General features: G+C 34.5%; 1 protein-coding gene across 3 annotated transcripts in view; it reads left to right on the forward strand.

Moving 5' to 3' along the window:
* The window catches only part of znf326 (zinc finger protein 326), a 35,813-nt gene that overhangs the window by 5,745 nt on the left and 9,058 nt on the right, over positions 1-21,010 (forward strand). For 2 of the 3 annotated variants that reach the window (XM_028811413.2, XM_051932797.1), the window contains exons 3-11: positions 51-100; positions 6,699-6,783; positions 7,739-8,072; positions 12,974-13,136; positions 13,981-14,337; positions 20,040-20,059; positions 20,144-20,183; positions 20,257-20,356; positions 20,769-20,916. In XM_028811413.2, the coding sequence (XP_028667246.2) occupies positions 51-100; positions 6,699-6,783; positions 7,739-8,072; positions 12,974-13,136; positions 13,981-14,337; positions 20,040-20,059; positions 20,144-20,183; positions 20,257-20,356; positions 20,769-20,916 (1,297 nt within the window). The remainder of the gene's footprint in view (positions 1-50; positions 101-6,698; positions 6,784-7,738; positions 8,073-12,973; positions 13,137-13,980; positions 14,338-20,039; positions 20,060-20,143; positions 20,184-20,256; positions 20,357-20,768; positions 20,917-21,010) is intronic. The other variant, XM_028811415.2, reaches the window with a different exon arrangement.

A 21,010-nucleotide genomic window follows, 5' to 3' on the forward strand; every position in this document is an offset into this window, starting at 1 on the left:
CTTGTGCCTCTGTCAAAGGAATTTTATGTACTGTCATACATTTTTGTCAGGTATTCTGAAGAGGAGCTGAGAGATCCACCATTGTCACGTATTTCAGGGGGTAAGTGTATTTACTGAAAATCATTTAATAGTCTTGTTAAAAGTACTGGTTATTTTTACTTCTTTTGTATCATAATAAAATTAGTACTTAGCTATTTATTTTGAGTTGGGAGCATTTGGTTCTTAAAATTTTTCTTTGTTGTAGTTGCATGTGGACACTAAACAGTTATTATTGGCAGCAAAAATTATAGGTCTTGTTTATAATGTATTTATTGTAGCTTAGAGTGATACAGTGCATCAAAGGAGTTTTGTAATAGAAACCTGCATGGGCCATAATTCTTTGTGGCCCGTGATCTAATTTTAGTGCCGGATGTGAGTTTTAAAAACAAACTCTGTAGATTGTGCCTTTTATAATTCTTAAGCTTCACCTCACAGCTGTAAGCATTTTAAGTAATGTGTCAACACCGCAGCTATTGACAACAGACCGTTTTGATGATTTCGCTGTCACCAATATATTTATTGGTCAATGTGGAGGCAGCTAGAATAATTTTGTTTTCCTTGCAAGCACTCTTAAAATCATATTTTTAATCTCATTTAAATAACACAGAAAATCTACGATATGGCAATTTGCTTTCATTTTTTGATGAAGAAACCCATCTTCTGTTTGCTTACTCTGTTGGGTATTGTAAAGTTGGGAATCTCCAGTTGGAGTCATTAATACAGTGTTGTTAATTGGCAAACTATGCTAAGAAGAAGAAACACAAAAATGAAAAGTAACTTAAAATGATAAAGTGTAGATTTATTTTATCAAGATGTTGGAAAGTATTAAACAGCCTTTTGCAAGGATGTAATTTAATGTTTGTAGAACTCAAATCACACTTTGCACTGTAGATTCTGGCAAGAGTCCTGCTGGACTTGTGGGACCCAACTAAATTTTTTCTGGTGCATTATATAATTTTTAGAGCCGTGGGTTGAACTGAAATTGATTCTGTGCAAAATTGTTATGTAGCAGAATTAAAAGCTATTTACACTGACCAATGACCACATTAAAACCACTTGCTTAATATTTAATGGGTCTTCCTTGTGCCACCAAAACTTCTGTGACCATTCAAGGCATGGACAACACAACACCTCTGATGGTGTCCTGTGGTATCTGGTACCGAGATGTTCGCAGGAGATCCTGTAAGTTGTAAGGGTCTCCATGGATTGGACTTCAGCACATCCCACATTTTCTCAGTTGGGTTGAGATTTAGGGAATTTGGGATGATGATTTGGCCTCATTGTTGTGTATTTCAAACCACACCTTTACCATTTTTGCAGCGTGTCAGGGTGTTTTATCCTGCTGAAAGAGTCCATTGTCATATAAAGGGTGTATGTGGTCTGCAGCAGTCTTTAGGTATATGCTATGTGTCAGTGTAACGTCCATATGAATGCCAGGCCCCAAGGTTTCCAAGCAGAACATCGTGCAGAGCATCATAATGCCTCTGTTGCTTTGCCTTTTTGCTATAGTTCATCCTGCTGCCATCTTTTCCCTAGATAAATGACACACACTCAACCAACCATCCATATGATCTAAAAGCAAATGTAATTCATTAGACCAGGCCACTTCTATTACTCCATGGTGCAGTTCTGAAGCTTACATGCCAATTGTAGGTGCTTTCTGTAGTGGACAGTAGTCAACACGGGCATTCTGACTGGTCTGTGGCAACATAGCAGTCTGCCATGCACTGTATGTCCTAAAACTTCTCATGGACAGCATTACATTTTTCAGCAATTTGTGCTGCAGTAGTTTTTATGGGGTTGGACTAGACAAGCTAGCCTTTGCTCCACTTGGGTGCCCATGACCCTATTGCCGGTTCTTTCCTTGGACCACTATTGGTAGGTACTAAACACTTCTTGCCTGGGACATCCCACAAGACCTGGCATTTTTTTAGATGCTCTGACCTCTAACTGTCACAATGTGACCCTTATCAAAGTCACTTGCATCCTTATGTTTGCCCATTTTTCCTGCTTCCAACACCTCACCTTTGAGAACTGATTGTTTGCTTGCTTGCTACCTAATATTCCATCCTTTCACAGGTGCCATTATAACAAGATAATCTGTGTCATTTACTTCAGGCATGTCAAACTCGCTACCATTGGTGGGCCGCTTCAAGATAATCTGTGTCATTTACTTCAGGCATGTCGAACTCGCTACTATTGGTGGGCAGCTTCGACTGCCATACGTGCGTCAGCAGGCCGCACTGTAACAAATACTAATATACAAAGTTACCTTTGCTTTCTTTCCAATACTGAAAACTTTTTAAAAATGTAACATTTAAAGTTTAAAGAAAAGCAATTTATTTACATACAATCTCAGTACAACAGCGTACAATTAGTCTTAGCTAGGTCCTTATGTAGGAGTCTTACAGTCTGAGATCCTTTTCTTTTGTCCCAACACTTGGCATCTCTTGTTAGTAACCAGTCTGTCAATATCAGGCTTAAAATCTTGTGCAGCTGCAACTTTTATGAGGGATGAAAGGTGCTCGACAGTAAGTCTTGAGCGATGTGGGGTTTTGGTAGCTTTCATTAACGAAAACAATTGCTCACAAAGGTAAGTGCTTCTGAACATAGACAGTACTCTCGATGCCAACTTTCGGATCTGCACATACAAGGGTGGCAGGTAAGCATACAAGCCTGGCACACCAACTTCTTTATATTTTGCATTCAGAATAGAATCTGATTGCAGTTCAATCAATTCCATTTGGATATTCTCGGGCGCATTCTCAGCGTTGTAAGAGTATGGTAACGTAAACAGCGCAAAGTCCTGTTCGTGTGAACTGAAATCATGAAAACGCTCACTGAATTCATTGCTCAATAATTCAAGTTGGAAAACACATCCTCCAAAAATCAAATTTTACTCTACTAAGTTTATTTCAAAGTTTATATTGTAAAATAAGCCGATATGCAAAAAGCCTACACTAATTTTACAAACTCAATATCACAAAAATTTGTTAGTAAACAACTCACCAACTTCTCGCATCCACTTCAGGTCTTCAGTCTGCACTAACTGTTCGTTACAATACTGGCACAAAATTACATAAAACTAGAGCAAAAAAACGTGAAAATATGCTAGCTATTACTGCTCGTGATGGTCAGTTCTGCCCAGTGGCCAGTCTCAGCAGCCCAGCCAGTAGTGTAGCCTGCCAGGCTGCTGCAGCCTAGCACTTCAGTTGCGATGTCGCGGCTAATTAACTTTCTTCAAGGCTCGTGGGGGTTTGGGGGTCAGTGTCATGCCTAGGGTATCAAGGAGCTGACGCCGCAGCTGCTGCTTATACTAGCAGATACGGTTTCCGGTACCGTAATGCCATGGGAAAACGTGCTTTTGTCAGAAGGTGGAAGTAAGAAAAGTCGATAAGTAACACTGAAGATGTAGAATGATTCAGTCACAAACGATAGTAATCATTTTGTACAAGTTTAGTACTAACTAGGATCTGTCATGCAGGCCGTGTGTTTGACATGCCTGATTTACTTCACCTGTCAGTGGCTTTAATGTTGTGGCTGATGGGTGTGTGTGTGTATATACATTCATTCACAAACTAGGGGGCTTCTGTTGCAAAATATATAGTGCATTCATGGTGTTTTTTTTTTTTTTTTTGGTTCAGCATGTGCCTGTTTTTCATTTTTAATGCCAGACAAATTGACCCATTTAATAGTTAGGGTGTTGGCCTACTGATAATTTAGTTGGTCATTGTATTTGCAGCAGGGTTAACAGTAAGAAGTGCCATATCATAGCAAGCCATTTTACAAATGACAGCTTTACACAGCATGTCAGCATACAAAGGTGGACAGTGTTGAAGCTCTAAAAAAGCATAACATTAGCTAGAGTTGTAGTGTCATGGCAGAGTTACATTATCGTAGTGACAGTCCTATTTTAATGTTAGTCGTATTAGTGAAAATTACACAACTTTAGTAAGAGCTTCTGTTTTAGTGGGCGAAGCTGTTTTAATGTGCAGGCATTTGTGTCTTTTGCCCCGTCTTATGATTTACTCTTTGAATGAAGTGTTCATAAAGGACTTACAATGATGGTTCCTGGGTTTTTTCCAGGACTGTTATTAAAAGTCACTGCAATGAAAAAATAAGTTATTAAAAACAGACTTACTCTTGTTTTGTTGATCAAATTTAGATTGGTGTGCAAGGGTTTGTTTTCACTTTGACACTTAAGAGTCTTTTCCTTTATAGTTAGTGTCAAAAAAGTCTAATTAAACCTATTATGATTCAATGTTGTAAAACATGAAAGTCCAAGGGAGTAAGGGGCAAACTAAGATGACATTTACAATAAACATTAAATTGACCTAAACATATAAGAAAATAAGTGGAAGGATTTTGTCAGGATATTTGACCATATACTGTAAACGTTCTGATGAAGCATTTAATGCAATAACATGGCACTTGGCTCACATTAAGAGGCAAATATTCCTTCTAAAATCCAGTTTAATATTTTACAGAGTGAGAAGTAATTTTGGTTTTATGGGTATGGCTGAAGTGTTGTAAACAGATGGGATGCAACTATTAAAATCTATACACGGCACTAGATGAAAAAGACTGTTAAAAATAACTGACTACATAACATTATCAAGGAAGATGTTTGGTAATATATATTATTGCCTACCCCTTTGCCTGAATTTTTAAGGTATGAAACCACAAAGAATGGCAGTATATATTCTAAATAATTTATAGGTTGATAAAGCCATTGCATCTTTTAAGCATATACAGTAATCCCTCCTCGATCGGGGGGGTTGCGTTCCAGAACCCCCTGCGAAAGGTGAAAATCCGCGAAGTAAAAACCATATGTTCATATGGTTATTTTTATAAATTTTAAGCCCTTATAAAATCACCCACACTCTTATAAACATTTCCCGCACAATTATACAGCATAAACCCTTTGTATTCTCTTAGATATTAGGTAAGATTCATTGAAATTATGTATGTAAACAGTTTATATACAGTAAAACCTAAATATTAAAGATACCGAGGGTCTCCGATATCACATATATTACAGCCATTACGACAGGCAGGCCACCAGCAATAAATACGTACAATGCAAGAAAAATTGTATACAGTAAAATGTGTGTACAGTGATAATAAACTATGTATATGTAATAAGTACTGTACGTAGAAAATTGTTACCAACAATGACACGGCGACTTGTCCGATAACGATGAGTTTAATTTTACTGCACAACAAAGGAGAGCGTTACAGCTCTTCTAAAGGAGCCTCTTCAGGCGACTGTGTAGCACCGCAGTTGTTCTTCTGTCAGTCTTCAATCCAGATCCCTAAAGCAGATTCCATCCAGACTACCGCCTTATTACATCCACTTACAACTCGTTTTGCGCCCTGGTTAAAGGACACTGCAGCCATAGATCTTATATTCTTTTCCTCCTTTTTAAATAAAAAAGAATCGTGGACTCATTGATTCCGTAATGGCGTCCTGCAGCGCTGTAGCTGTTCCCTTCCTTCAACATATCCAAAACTTTTACCTTTTCAGAAATCGTTAGCATCTTCCATTGGCGCTTGGGCACGGCCCCTGAAGCAGTAGCAGGAGCACGTTGATGCTGAATGAGCGAGACAAGACTTCCTGGTTAATGCAGCGGAATTGAATTCTGTGCTCCGTTGCTGAGCCAATCAGCACACAGGAACTTAACTGTGTGCTCTGATTGGGTAGCTTCTCAGCCATCCGCCAATAGCGTCCCTTGTATGAAATCAACTGTGCAAACCGACTGAGGAATCATGTATCAGAAGTAAAAAGACCCATTGTCCGCAGAATCCCGCGAAGCAGCGAAAAATCCGCGTTATATATTTAGATATGCTTACATATAAAATCCGCGATAGAGTGAAGCCGCGAAAGTCGAAGCGCGATAGAGCGAGGGATTACTGTATTTATTGTTAAGCCAGGTCTATGACAAGTTCTGTCTGTATTTGTTTAAACTGGAGGCAATGTCTTCAGTTTCATGAAAATTCCCAGTTTCATTCAGACTCCATAGTGAAATCATTCCTGAATGTGATGATTGAAAAATTTTGCACCTAGCCTATTAAAAGAAACACCAACAAAACCAACTTTTTATGATTTATTTAATCTAATTATTGTAATCCTCATGTACACAAACACATTTATTATAAAGTTCATCTAAACTTTAGTTTGCCACTCAAACAATCTTGTCTTGTGTTTTACAACCAGCCTTGTCTCCCACAGTGGTAACTTCAGAGTGGGAAATAGCTATATTCACATTGAGCCATGGACTGGGGGTGCCATGTCTTCAAATGAACAGTTTTGCAGAGCAGGTTTTTCAGTTTGTGCAGTATGAGCAGGGGTATTGAGGATACGAATTTAAAGCTTAATTTCCTCCTAGTCTTTATTTATTAGCCTGATTATTCTCGTTGGACCATTGTATGCGGTGATGCTTAATTTTGAGCAGCCAAAGTACACAGGCCTAGCACATGTTTAAGGATGTCTTCAGGTAACCCAATACTTATGCATATTGTTTGCCTCACACTCCAGTGCATTTAGATTCACTATGTTGTTGCAGCATTATATAATAATTAATGTGTGAATAAAACAGTGCTAAATACTATTGTGTGCACAGAAGCACTGATACATTTTAAATTGCTTTAATTTTAAGAAATGAATGTTGGCTTCTCTCATGGACGTTTTGGAGGATCATCCTTGAGATCATTTGATTCCTTTGAAGGCAGTCGAAGTGAAAGGTATGTTTTGATACCACATTTATTGCATAATGAAATATTCAACAGCAATCTGACATCTATCATTTTTGTAAATTTTTCGTTTGTTAGCAGTTGTCCTTAAGTCTGCTTTTCATAATACTAGTGTTTGGTTTTCAATTTAAGTAGAAAAATGTTACATTGAAAACCTGAAGAATTTCAAATTCATAACTTAACTCCTTTTCTTTTTCTTTACAGAAAATATTTCTTTCAATTTCATATTAATTGGAGATTCTGATCGACTTCACCTGCTTTTAAAATTAATTTTAATCCAAATTTTATCAAACATTATACTAGAAACCTTTTTCCATTCATGTACTAACAGCTTTCAAAATAGTTAACATTGGTTTATAGGCAAAATTGGTCAGTTAGAAGCTGTAAGAATCCAAATTTTAATTGGTAGTGGTAATACATATAAATTATGCGTGTTTTTCTTTCAGTGCATTTTTTTGGTTTGGGTATAAACCAAAAATGTTAAATCTGGATATTTAGTATTTATAGCATTACTAAAAAGTATTTTCAGAAAGCTGTTAGATTTTTTTTTTTTTTTAGTTATAAAAATGAATAAAGTAAATCATTTTTAGATTGTGTAGTGAAATGTTTTGAATGTTAAACATGGTCATTTTGAATCAGGACTGGGCTGTTTATTTCTGAAATAAAATTTTCTTAATTTCCATTTTTTTGTAGTTACTATTTTTGCAATTATTTATGTACTCAAGCATTAGCAATTAGATATATAAACATGTATGTGTATAAATTTTTTTTTTTTTTTTTTTGCCCAGTCCTGTTCAAGATATGCAGTGTACAAATGTGCCTACCAAAAGTGGATAACATTTTGTTATCACTTTAGTGTAGGTATTGTTTAAAATGTTATTTTTTTTGTGTCTCTTAAATATATACCCAAAACTTCATCTGTTTCCTCACTCTGCAATTTTTCCAGGTTTGGACCTTACGAGTCTTATGACTCCGGGTCTGCTCAGGGTGGCCGTGATCTGTACAGATCTGGCTTTGGAAGTAATTTTGGTGGCGGATTTGACAGCTCCTTCCAGAATAACTGGGAGCCATCTTACCCACGGTCGAATTTAAGGTCTGGGTTTTTGGATAATGGGGGAAGAGAAGGTTACTCTTCCTACAGCAGTTTTTCTTCACCCCATATGAAGCCTGCACCCGTAGGCTCTCGGGGGAGAGGAATGCCTGCTTATCCTCAAAACAGTTTTGGAGGTAGAAGCCTTGATCTGGGAGGACCAACAACAGTCAGAGGCCGAGGCAGAGGAGTAAGTACAGAATCTTTTGAGATTCTATTAACAACCACCCCTTTCTGAATCCCTTCAAACCAGAATCAGTTTGAAGTATACAGTATCAGACAATCTTTACTCTAAAGATTAGCCAGACAAACCAATGTGTACCCTTTACTGCTTGATTAGGCTTACATTTTCCACAGATCATCTTTACGGTTTTTATTGTACCAAAAAAAAAAATCAATTTTAGATTGCCACACACTTCTACCTATCCTTGAGACTTTACATTGTCATTGATTTGTTAATGCTATTTGTGTGTTATCTGGTCACCTTTTTAAATTCAAAGTCATAAAGCCTACTTTTTAGGTATTTTATTCTGCTTTTACACTGGTTGTCCATCTGTTGTGTGATCTATAGCAAATCACAATGGATTAGATTGCTTTTACACTGGTAATTGTCATACTTTTTCCTGTACTTTGGTTTCTGTGCTCTGATAGTGGAAGAGAACATTCTTTATAGATTGTAGTACTTTGTAAATTAACATGAAACCTGTGTGTTCCTGCATTTGCCCAGGTAGCACTATGACACAACCTACACTGTGAAATGAATGAGATGTTGGATTTGTATTGATAACGCAATATAAAATTCCCTACTTATTTGCTTTTTCTTTTTATTAAAAGTAATAGTTTGGAGGTATAGTGCACTTTTGCCTTTTTCCAATTTGGTACTTAAGTTGTGAGGTCTTGTGTGTCAGCAGTTTTTCAGATATACTGTATTTTTATTTGTGTTAACCCAGCTGTGTTGTGTGTGTAAATCCATTCTTTACCTGCCTCCTCCATACCCCAAGAGAAATTTTAATATTCCACATTTCTTTGACACTGGTGACTAATCTTTTAACTGCGCATTTAGCCATTTTGTTTTAATAAAGGGTTAATCATGATAGTTTTCAGTGTATAACATGGTGGGAAATATTACTATGGCTTCAAAAATGTATATTTGTGTGGGTTTTTTTTTTTTTTTTTTTTTTTTTACACACACAAAGATGATGATCAATGAATCTGTTATCATTAACACCTTGGTATTAACTTGTTAATCTGGAGCTCTGTACTGATCCAGGTATTTGATTACTGGTTTCAGATCAGTGTTTGAATAAATGGGAGAAACTGTAGGTATGAACTTGGTTGTTAGTTAAGAATGTGATTTTTTTTTTTTTTTTTTTTGCTTAAAGCATTTGTTTTGCCACTTCGATAGCAGTTTTCATTCCTACACTTAGTGTATGAAAAGTGCAGTGAGATATGTATTGCATACTAGATCACATGCACTAAAATACCCACAAGTGTATTCAAAATGAACTTGAGATGACTAGGGGTAACCTACGTTTGTGTAAAAGTAATGTTAGTATATTTGTGCATGTAAATACTTCTACAACCTACACATACATTAAACCATTACTACATAAAATACAGAAAATTAGTGAGTAAATAAAGCATTTAAATGTGTTTGAACACTTCAGTTTTTGTAGGTTTCATTTTTTTAACAGACCTTTTTTGGTTTTAATATTTCGACCTCTGTGCAATTTGTAAAATGTAAGGAAATGATTGCCATAGCCGTGTTTCTCCCTTTGGCCGATCAAGTTGCTTCTCTGAATTTAAGGTTGATCCCAAAGCTATAGATTCATCTTGCTGATCTTCCTTACTTTGCTGTTACATTCATGACTGTCTTCATCTTGTATATCTAGTTACTGATATGGTCAAAGGTTGTAAGTGCAAAGTGAGAATACTTCTGTTTAGCAAGTATGCAGAAATAAGTAGGGCGTGACTACCTGTATTCAATTGCCTTTTTGTTAAAATGGACTTCAGAGGTGCTGTTCAGCTAGCTTAAATGTATTGTAAAATAAAGAGAGACGTACAAGTAAATTTAATGGAGTTGATTTTGTTTGTTTCTTGGAGTATTTCCTTGCTTTTTAATATAATGCATGTAACTCCACATTTTTAAACTACAATTATCCAAAATTAAGCAAGTTGTACCTTTTTACCTTGCCCTGTTGATTTTTTGTTTTTAGTTTAGTTTTAAAAAGCAGGTGATCAAATTAAAAAAAAAAAAAAAAAAGATTTGCACTTTTTATAGTTGGCAATTACTCCAGTATAGTGTTGTGTACTGTAATATACAGATGACTAAAATGGGTGAGCAAGATTAGCAAGTAATTTTATATTTAACATCAGTAAAGCAAAGTGTGTAATCAAAATAATAGTGTAAATGTAATGAAATAACATGGTTTGTGAAAAAAAGATAAACTTAAAAAAAAGAGCCAGAGGCAAAGGAAAGGTTATAATTAACAATCCACAGAAAAAGTATAATTCAAATCATATAGATGTTTTCCAGACTTAATGTAAACAAATAATGATAATAGTATAGAGGTAGTAAAATGGTAAAAGCACAAACCAGAAAGATTACAAATATCTACCAGATCTAAGTGAATACAAAAACCTCCCTTAAGAAAGGCTAGTTTAACTGGTTTGATATTAGCTGTTTATATTGCAAAATTTACATGTCATATATTTACCCTAGTGTTGCTTATGGTCAGTTATTTTTGTATAGGTCAGCATTTCAACTGAACCCACCCAGTTTTTCGAGGCCATTCATATTCACTGACTGCTATGATTATTTCTGTATATAATCATTTATTAAAGAGAGATACAAATAGTAATGATCTTCTGTATACTTGCAAAACTACCAGTTTTTTGAATACTTAAGTGATCCTCTAGCCATTAAAAACTCTTTTTTTTTTTTTTTTTTTTATATATTCTGTTGGAGGATCGTAAGAAAAATAAGGGTTTGTTTTAGAGATGCAGGTATGAAATGAATAAAGCAATGGTATTTATATAAAAAAAAAAAAAACCTTACCCTACGCAATGAATTGACCTGCACAAACCGTAGTAAACTGGGTCTATTAATATTTATGCTTAGAAAAGAAGTAATAACTATAAATATATTAGTCCTCAGTCTTATTTTATTGCAGAATGTCTGGTAAATGTTTTCTGCCATGGGTCAGTAATAGATTTATGAAACTTCTACAATTGGGAATCAGTATTTTTGCTTTTTAACCTTTTTGAGGAAGGATTGAAAACCCCCATACTTCCCAGAGGTTTTGTGGGCAGTGTTAAAAACATTTTGCTACTGGCGTGGTGCAGCATTATGAAAAAAATATATCAAAAAGAAATACAAAATACACACAGTATGTCTTTATACAGTGTAATATTAGCAGACAGCAGATTAACATGAGGTAAATAAGTGGTATTCCAGATGTTTACTTCTTTAAAATATTCGATCAGCAGATCTTTTAATATTATCAGTCACAACATATTCTGCAAAGGAAGAAACAATATTGATGTGATGGTTACATCCTGTTTTTTCTGGCCTATAGGAAATAATTGTGAACTGGTTATTTTTGTATGATTTGTGATTTAGATCCCTGTCAAACAAATTTATCAGCAAGTACAGCTTAAAGTATCCATAGAGCTATCCACCTTTCCTCACTTTCTATGTTTAAATCTTCTATACTGTTTCTTCATGTATAGTGCCATATTCCTTTTTTTTTTTTCCTCTTGTTGAATTGGACACATGTTCAAAGTGTACTACTGTACTTTTGTAATTTGCTTAGTCTGTTTTCTAGATAATTTGTTACGTTTAATCTGAAGAAAAAAAATAATCAAAGTGTCCTTCCCTGGCAGCTTTCATTATCATTATTGAGCCTATTAACATCTCTATATTTTACCAGTGTAAAAGCAACTGTGTACTAGCCTGCAGTGGTGTGGTACAGGTGACCAGTGTAAAAAGGAGTATAAAATACAAGTTTGAAAAGAGTGAAGATGGTTTATTTAATGTTGTAAGTTATATCTAAAATTCAATATTTAGTTTTGTTGTATAGTACTCTTTCTGTCGTAAACATAGCAACCCCAAAATTAGCATTGTGAAGAAACATTTTCTTTCAACTAATTTCCAGGGGAAATGTCCACTTTTCTTGTTAAACAATTGCACTATTTTTTTATCTTCCTCCTAAGAAGTTCAGCTGCTCTATCATGTTATTTTCATACTGCAGTAAAGGGCACCTTTGAAAATTCTAGGTAAAATATGTAGATATGTAAGACTCCATAGTAAATTGTCCTAAATTTTCCCTGTTCTCATTTTTCTATTTCTCTCATCAAAGCCATTCAGTTATTATTGCCTCTCATGCCATTTCTTAAAAAAAAATTTAAAAAAATTATATATTCTTTTGCCAGGCATTTGTGTGTAAAGTGTTACTGTTGGATTTTTTTCCCCCCGTTTTATATGTAAACAGTATAGAAGTAAACACTTGTTTCTATGTATGTTTCACTCAGAAGGTTTAGTTTGCAGCTCATTTACTCTGTATCAAAAAAGGTCAGAATATGAAGGTTATTATACCAAGATGTAGCTAATATGGATGGATAGGTTTTTTTTTTTTTTTTTTTTTTTTTTTGAATAATACTTTAGATTTGTGTTATACAAAGGAAAATATCCATTTTTCTGAGCCTGCTTTTCTATTGCAGGATCACTAACGAAAGTCTGTGCACCTTTTTAATATTTAAATTTCAGTATTGGGAACACGTTTAGCTTTAAGCCAAGTTTAACTGGTTACATTTTAATACTTCAATATGAAGATGAATCTCTGTCTAATATATGGCTGAGAGAGTGAGCATGCAAGAAAGTTTAAATATATGAATTAGAACTTTTTTGGCGTTGTACGTTGCAGCCATGTTAAGATTTCAAGATTTTTTTCATTTTTTTTATCATGGCAACTCAATATGAAAAGTTTTAAGTGCTTATGTATATGCATGCATTGTTTACATTTTATACTTAAAAAGGTGGGTGCCTTTATTTTTTTATAAGTATATTAAACTAATGAAATAATTTTGCAGCCAATGGGGCAATTTATGAATCCCAGCCCAGGACTTGTGATTGACTATCAAAACCAGGCCAGTATGAGGGGAGTAAAGAGGAAGATGGCTCCTACCAGACCTGATATCTTTATCAAAAAGCAAAAATTGACCAAACCTTCTTCAAACACAAAGAATAATCAGGGTAAGAATTCTGCACATTTTCTTTACAAAAAGGTTTTTGGTAGAGGATATTTGCCTTATTAACTTCTGGGTTGAAATTTCATGCATGTCCTTTACATGTGTCTGACCTACCTAAAACTGATGTTTCCAGTTTAATGTTTTACTAAATTTGTTACCAGGCCATATTGTGATTTTTTTTTTTTTTTTTTTTTTAAGAATACTCCTCAGTCTAAAACAAATTGTAATCCAATATTTATATTTATTACAAATAAGTTTTGAGTTTTTTTTGTTTGTGGATAGTTTTTGCAGTCCTTAAGGTTTCTCCGATTTACCTTATTTATTATTATAATCTGTTTTTTCGCTTTTGGAGAGACTTTATAACATTCCCTCATCAACCATCTACGCTGGATGAAATCATCTTATCTAAGCCTGTCAATAGCATCACCTTCTTGCAGCACACAGCAGCCAAACTTATTTTCTTTCTGTCTTGCTGTCTGTCCTGTAAATTTATACTTGGCTGTATTTCTTCGTCTCTGCTTTGAGATATTTTAATCTGTACTAATACATATAGTTCTTAATTCTATATAGTTTAACTCCACCACTACCCCCTTTTTTTCCTCCAATAGATTTATTTTCTTCCCCTAATGACACTGCTGGCTGAGTTCAAATTCTTAATATCCTGGGGTATTGTCCCTAAATAACTTCACTCTGTCACTTTGGTCATTTCTGATTTGTTTTTTTTTCCTCCTGTGCCTACATGCCTGTTTCGCACTACTTGTTTTAGCATGCTAAGAGAAACCCCTCTGCTTCACTCTTCTGTGACCTCATATCCTCTTCACTCTCCACCTCACTCCTGTTAACTGCAGAAGATGCTGCAGAGCAGTCCAACACTACCATGACCAGCAACGACGATGTGGTGCAAACTCTTGAACCCAGATTGATTCAGAGGAATCTTGAATGCCCCTGGTACACTGATGAGCTTCGGGAGCTCAAGACCTTGGGTCGCAGGCTGGAACGTCAGTGGAGATCATCTGGTCTCGATGTTCACAAGGAGAACTGGGCAGCACACCTCCGACAGTACAGACAGGCACTTGCTGCTGCTAGGGAAAAGTACTACTCTCAAGAGATCATTAAAGAGGAAGATATTCCAGAAATGATCCACTCTCCTTCCACATCCTCAACTTCTTCTTTGTGTGGCCAAGATAATGCAGATTTAATTCAAGGTAAGATCAATGTTCTCCACTCAACTGCTTCACTGCCTTCAGATCTCTCCCCAGCTTGATTATTCAGTTCAGAATTTTTGCAGGGGTCAAACTTAGTAGGTTGAACAGCCAAAACAGTTGCATATGAGGAATAAAATCTTTAGTTAATGGTCATTGAATGAAATACTAGCCCAGTAGAGTGCTTTGGTCAGTGCAGAGAAGTGGGAATTGTTAAGGTATTAATAGATTTCACAAAGCAGATTGCAAGGTTAAAAAATATTTTCTTTTAGTGGCAGCTTTCAGCTTCTGTATGAAGAAAGTACATGTATTGACATGGTCCTCTTAAATACTTGTTCAAAGCTTAGAACTATATTTGAGGGTTTTTTTTTTTTTTTGACTTTTAACAAACATACTAAATTGCCTTCTATTCAGTAATTTTACACAAGCTTGTTTCCCTAAAAATTAGAATTATTAAAAAATCAGTTTAAAATAAAAGGTAATACAATTACTTGTGACTACAATTAACTTTTAATACCTTAAATTGTGTCCACTTTTTCAGACATACATGTGGTTGACTATTGTGAGATATCACCTTTCTTTGCTCTTCTTCACATATGAAGCCCAATTCAGTAATATTTACTTTGTGTTAAACCCCAGAGGGTTACTTGAATTAAGCATTTAGATTGCCTGACATTGTTATTGATACCACACTGTACTGCCTATCATGATACCCCATTAAATCACCCATTATTTCCAGCAGTGGCTTCATTAAATGTATTTAAAATCTGAAGGGTCCACCATAAGAGCTCCATTTTCTTTCTTTTCTCAGATTTATTCCATATAGTCTTCTTTTTAGTGGGTAACTGCATAGAGAGCCTGGCAAAGTCCTTGTACTTACAAGCTACTAATGATTGTGTCCTTCATAGTTTGGGTAAAATTTCCCATGTTTTTTTTGCATTGAATCCCAAAAAATGGTTGATTCAGTTATCCTACAGTGTTGTTAATGCATCAGTTTGCTCCTTGAAATCAATTAAAAAGATCATGGTGTGTTTGTGTATACACTATAAAATATAGATATTAAAGTGAACCTGTTCACCTTAATAAAAATGTCTTTAATGATGCTATGACTCTTGTTTTCACAACTTCTATGGACTAATATGTGGATGAAGTTTCTTGACTGTTCTAGAACACCACAGTTGTCCCAGTATTCACAAAGTGTTAAATAAAGTGTGTTGACAGTGTAATCATGATTTCATTCTCTAATTTACTAGCAAACCAAATATCTTATTTTTATTTTTTTTTTCCCTTTTTTACCACACAATTTAAGGTTAAACCTGAACATACTTCAGTTGCTTCAATCATGAATAGTTTGCTTCATATATGTGGCATTCTGACTACTACCTTTCAGTTTATAGCAGCTGAAAAATGTAAATACTGCACAGCATGTATTTATGGTTATGAATATAACATTGGCACAGTTTACAATGTGTGAACATTCTTTCTAATTTATAGATAATGAGGTAACATTAGCCTTTACCTGCTTATATTCAAGAAGGTGTTTTTTCCTCCAGAATTTTTGCAATGTTTAACCACTTAAACTGCATAAAAGTAGTCTTTGTGCGATTTGAAGAAATTATACAGACCTTTTGTCTCAAGTTCTGATTCATATACTTGATACCACTGATTATGATCAAGTATAAGAATATTAGAGTTCCTTAATACAGATATTGGTCCTTCATCTTTACAAGGAATGACATATAATTTAAAACCTTTTGGCCATTTGGTGTGAATGTTGTCTTGGAAGTGAAGCTTCTTACATAGTCACTGTTTGAATACTATTTTTGTCACCTGTGAATTATGACACAAGTTTAAATTTGTAGACCCTGTAGCACTTTTTCCTTTATTATCTCCATATTTGTGGATGCAAGATGGAGGGGGAAGCTCATTCTTCAATTCTAAACAATATATTGTACATAAATTCAGAATTGTGTCCATTTGCCCCCTCTTAAAAGTTGTCTAGTGTTTTTTTTTCTCCTCCCAAACCTATTTTGTAGCAAAATGCATTAATTGGGAGGTATTTGCATTCTCTTTTCTACTTGTGCACTTGAGTGTTCATTTAATTGTTAATATAGTGGAAAACTCTCTGTACAGTGCCATATTTTAATATCGTTAAAAGCAATACATATTACTTTGAAACACAACATATAAGTACTTCTTAAAATATACAAAGTTTAAGCAGCATAGGAGTATACCCCAAGGGCAGAATAGTACAAATGGAATAAAGAAAGCATAAGGTGGTATCTGTTATGGAAGGCATTAGGTACGTGGATCTTATGTCTGAATTGAAAAGTTTCTTAGGATATACAATTTCTCAAGAAAATACTACTAAACATTGTATGAAATCTGGACCGTAAATCTGAAAAGCTTTCATGGTGTGTTTGACATAGCTTTTGGAGTATTAGCTTCACTTTTAATTGTGTTGATGGTTTTGTCGCAGCAGTTGTATTTAGGGGTGTTTTATTTCAGAAAAACGCAAACCTTGTTAGCAGTAAGGACTTTAAAATTACTCCTGGTCTGTTTAAACTTTACCAGGCTGCTTCTAATTTAGTTGAGTAGCTTTGGACAATAGTCAACAAAATAATTCGCTATTTGATTTAAAGTACATAGCAGTGTTTTAAAGTGTGAAGCCACATGACTGAAGTTCCCAGCAAAAGGTTGTATTTCTGATATTGCGTTGAATTACTGGAAACAGTGCATATACAGTAGATCATTTTAGATTGATAAGACTTAGTGTAAAGTATTCAGAGGAGAAGATAAAAGGATTTGCTTTTTCTGCACAAAAATGGGTTGTAAGCTTGAGTACAGCAACACCTAAGCCATCCTTAGGACACTTGAACATGTTTTTCTAAGAATAGGAATGTTAGCAATACAAAAGTAACTGCTTGAAGGAAGAGGAACTAGAGAACACAGGGTCATCTACACTGGGGAAAGTACAACTTTACATACACTTAATATATATATAGTGTGAGAAGTGCTAAAATGGCTGGAGAGTCAAAATGGGAGAGATCTGAGATGGATGAGGCAGTAGAAATTGGAGCGGAGAGTATTGATCTGAAATAATGGGGAGGATAAAAATCTGCTAAATAATTGCAGCTGCAAATGGAGAAAATGACCTGTTTGATTGGACTTTAATATATTTGGGTTTATTTCCTTTTAATCACTTTTATGAGGTAAAGTACCCTAGTTTGCAACAAGTGTGTGAATATAATGCAGATATGAATTTACCGGATTTCCATGTAGTATGGTAGACCATACAATTTTCAGCAGTCATTTTTGATTTTAACTGCTGTTAAAGACGCAATGATTAATAATATCATGCAATGATATTTTCCAGAAATGGTTTTATTTGTGCAAGATGCATGCAAGTGTTTTTGACAAATGTCAAGAAAAACACAAACTCTTTGTTACTGAAACGTGTGCATTATTTAATAGGAATAGGGAGCTATGTGCTTGGGTGTCAGTTACTCAGGCCAGTAGCTAACAAGTGTTCTGTCTACACTTGTGTTACCAGTATGCTCAGGATAATGTATTAAATTTGTCAGTTATTTTACTTACTTTTCTGAGGGGAAACTTCTATGGTTCATTTTAAGGCTGTGGATGAATTGGCACCTGCAAATGCAGTGTTTTAAAAGCACAAAATATGCTTGAGTTTTTGTCTACTCTGAAAAAATTAGCTTTCACAATTAGTTTCACAAGGCTGTCAGCTGTTTATCTGTCAGGAAAATTGACTGTTTTTTTTTTTTTTTTTTTTCTTCTGTTGGTCTTTGGTGTCATGTTAATTTGATGTTATTCTCGGCTGTTAGTTCAGAAGTCAATAATGATTGCTATCTTGGTAAAATGTTTGGCTGATGACTGTGCCTTCTTGGTTTTTCATTGCTATTGCTGCTGATACAGTATGTGATAATGCCTTGTAAATCTCTCTGAAAAGTAAAAGCAGCAAACTTTGTTACACTCTCGTTTGTTTTAAATATTTCTAAACCAGGCAACATTTAGCTGATTTTATTTTCACTGAACATATCTGTTTTCTTCAGGATGAAAAAAATATGACCTGTACCTTTTAATCCTTGCATGTAGTTTAATTAACAATGTGTCACAGTGTAATTCAATAGCGAGCATTGCAATGTGGCTGGCGTTTCAATTTCCAAATGCAAGTTTAAATCTTCTAACGCTTAAGATTGTTTATTGGAAAAATCTATGACAATTAAACACTGTGCATTAAACTTTAACTACTAGCATTGCAGAAAGAGATGGGCTGCTGTAATTTTGTAGGGTCAACATGAAAAATGACGAACTGTTGTCTCATCTGCCATAGATTTCACGATGAAAAACAAACATGCAACTTCAATAGTTAGCCTTTTTCTTCCACAAACCCTTCCAGCTACACCTTTCTTTTTTTATCAGACAACTGTTGTAGTCATCCTAGACACTGTTTTGTTAAGCATTGATACCTTCCACTACAGTTGTACTGCATAACTGTATAATCCTGTCTGTTATAATTGTTGGTTCATTTACTGCATCTACCCCTATTGAAGTTTGTTCAGAAAGTATTCATAAACTTGTTTATAAAACTACAGCTAAAATTCTAAGTTATCTAATTCCACTTATTTGTTGAACTAATGTTTGCTTTCAAGATGTTTACCTTCTACAAAACTAACATAAATTGTCCAATGCAAATTGTGGTGGTGTTAATATAGTCTGAAATAATAATCTTTACTGTAGTAAATTATTTTACTTTTGCCCACCCATGTATTTAAGATGAATATCCTCACTGATACATTTCAAAAGCAAAATGTCCTGTTTGTTAAAATCTAAATGTATTGGTTACTGTTGTACTGTAATGCCAGTTGACCTTGTAAAGTGCTTTGTACTTTCCTCCAGAGGCACTGTAAAACATGGAAGCAAGGTTTAGTTACTTTGGTAGGCGAAAGTAAAACACACACATATAGACGCAGTTTTGTCTCAAATTGTCTTTTTTAGATTATGCAATACAAACTACAAAGTCCATGGGTGCAATAGGAATGCAGATGTTTTTACATTGTGTGTACTTGTAAAATAGTGAAGGTGATTATCGTGTTAAAAGTAAATGTTTATCTGCAGCTGTAAATGGAATGCTAATTTCTGTGGATTCTACAGATTTGTTTTCTTTTGATTCTGTGGCATAATACCAAAAATATGAATGAATAATGGCATTGGGTAATTTTTTTTTTTTTTTTCTTTTCTAAAAATGTCAGCGTTTTTGGAAGGCAACACCTTTTCTCAAAACAGAATTCTGGGTTCTGCAATGAAATTTTATAATCTCTCATCCAGTTTTGATTTACATTCATTTTACAGTTTTATAGAAATGAGGAACACATGAATTTTATGAATTTTTATAATAGTAATCACACTAGCAGAGTTTTTATAGCGCAAAAATGCATGATAATTGGTCAGTTTGCTATACATTTATATTTAAAAAGATTTGTAAAATGTGTTTTGCCTGTTTCCCAAATAATTAATGAAAAGAGACTCTGTAAATGTCACTGATTTATCAGTTATGAGTTATGTAGTGTAGAACATTAAAATGATTATTCTGAGTTTGCCAACTGAGGTCTTTTACAAATATAATATCTCTAAACTTTTTATATGCTTAAATTTTTTTTCCTTTTGTCCCTCTTTCTTTTTAGGAGTGAAGACTACTACAGAGGTAAGTCGCTTTCTGTGAGTAGCTTATCAGTGTTCAACTGTGCAATTTATTTCAATCTGTTCATATGGATATTTTTTATTTCAGGGAGATGGTGCTGTAGAAGGATCAGGAGCTGGGGATGCAGGTATGGAAGAAAAATCTTATGTCGTGAACTTTTTCATGTAAGAATTTGTGTCAAATAAAAATTTATATTCAAGGAAAAATTGAAGATGAAGAGCAAAGGAAACTAGAGTCAAGAAGGGAGAAACAAAGGCGCAGGAGGGAGAAAAACAATGAGAAATATGGGGATGGATACAGGTATATAACTTCTTTCAGTTTTAAAGGCAAAAATGTGATCTAAAGCTTTTTTAATAATCACTTGTACTTTTCAGTTTGAAGATAACAGAAGATACCTGAAACATCATTTTCTTTCAGTTTTTATAGTCATCCATTTTTTATTCTATGATTAAAATACTTTCATTTTAGCTAATTTCTTTAATCGTTTGTAGATGAAACCGCACTATGTAACACATAAGGCATTAAATTTACAAGTATGGGATTTAACTTGATACCAGATTAACTAAGGAAAACGGGACATTTGCCTATACTGTTTTGTTGAAATAAAAATCGGTTAGAATTAGGTTGTTTGAAATAGTTCTGAACATACTAATTCTTTTATACTCAAGTCTGCAAGATAACATGGAATTCTTACCAAGCAGTTTTATTCCAGGCTTGCTTTCACATGTTCATTTTGTAAATTCCGAACATTCGAGGAAAAGGATATTGAAAATCACTTTGAAAGTACATCCCATCAGGAGACACTAGATTACATTCAGAAGCAGGCCAAATTTGATGAAGTCGTAATAAAATTCCTGCATGTAAGTAAAATATTTTATTAAATGTTGAAAGTGTGAAATTTAGCTCTTTAATAGGATGCTATTTAAGCAGTGTTATAAAAATATATTATTTGTA

Source organism: Erpetoichthys calabaricus, chromosome 10, assembly GCF_900747795.2.
Source record: "Erpetoichthys calabaricus chromosome 10, fErpCal1.3, whole genome shotgun sequence".
Taxonomy (NCBI): domain Eukaryota; kingdom Metazoa; phylum Chordata; class Cladistia; order Polypteriformes; family Polypteridae; genus Erpetoichthys; species Erpetoichthys calabaricus.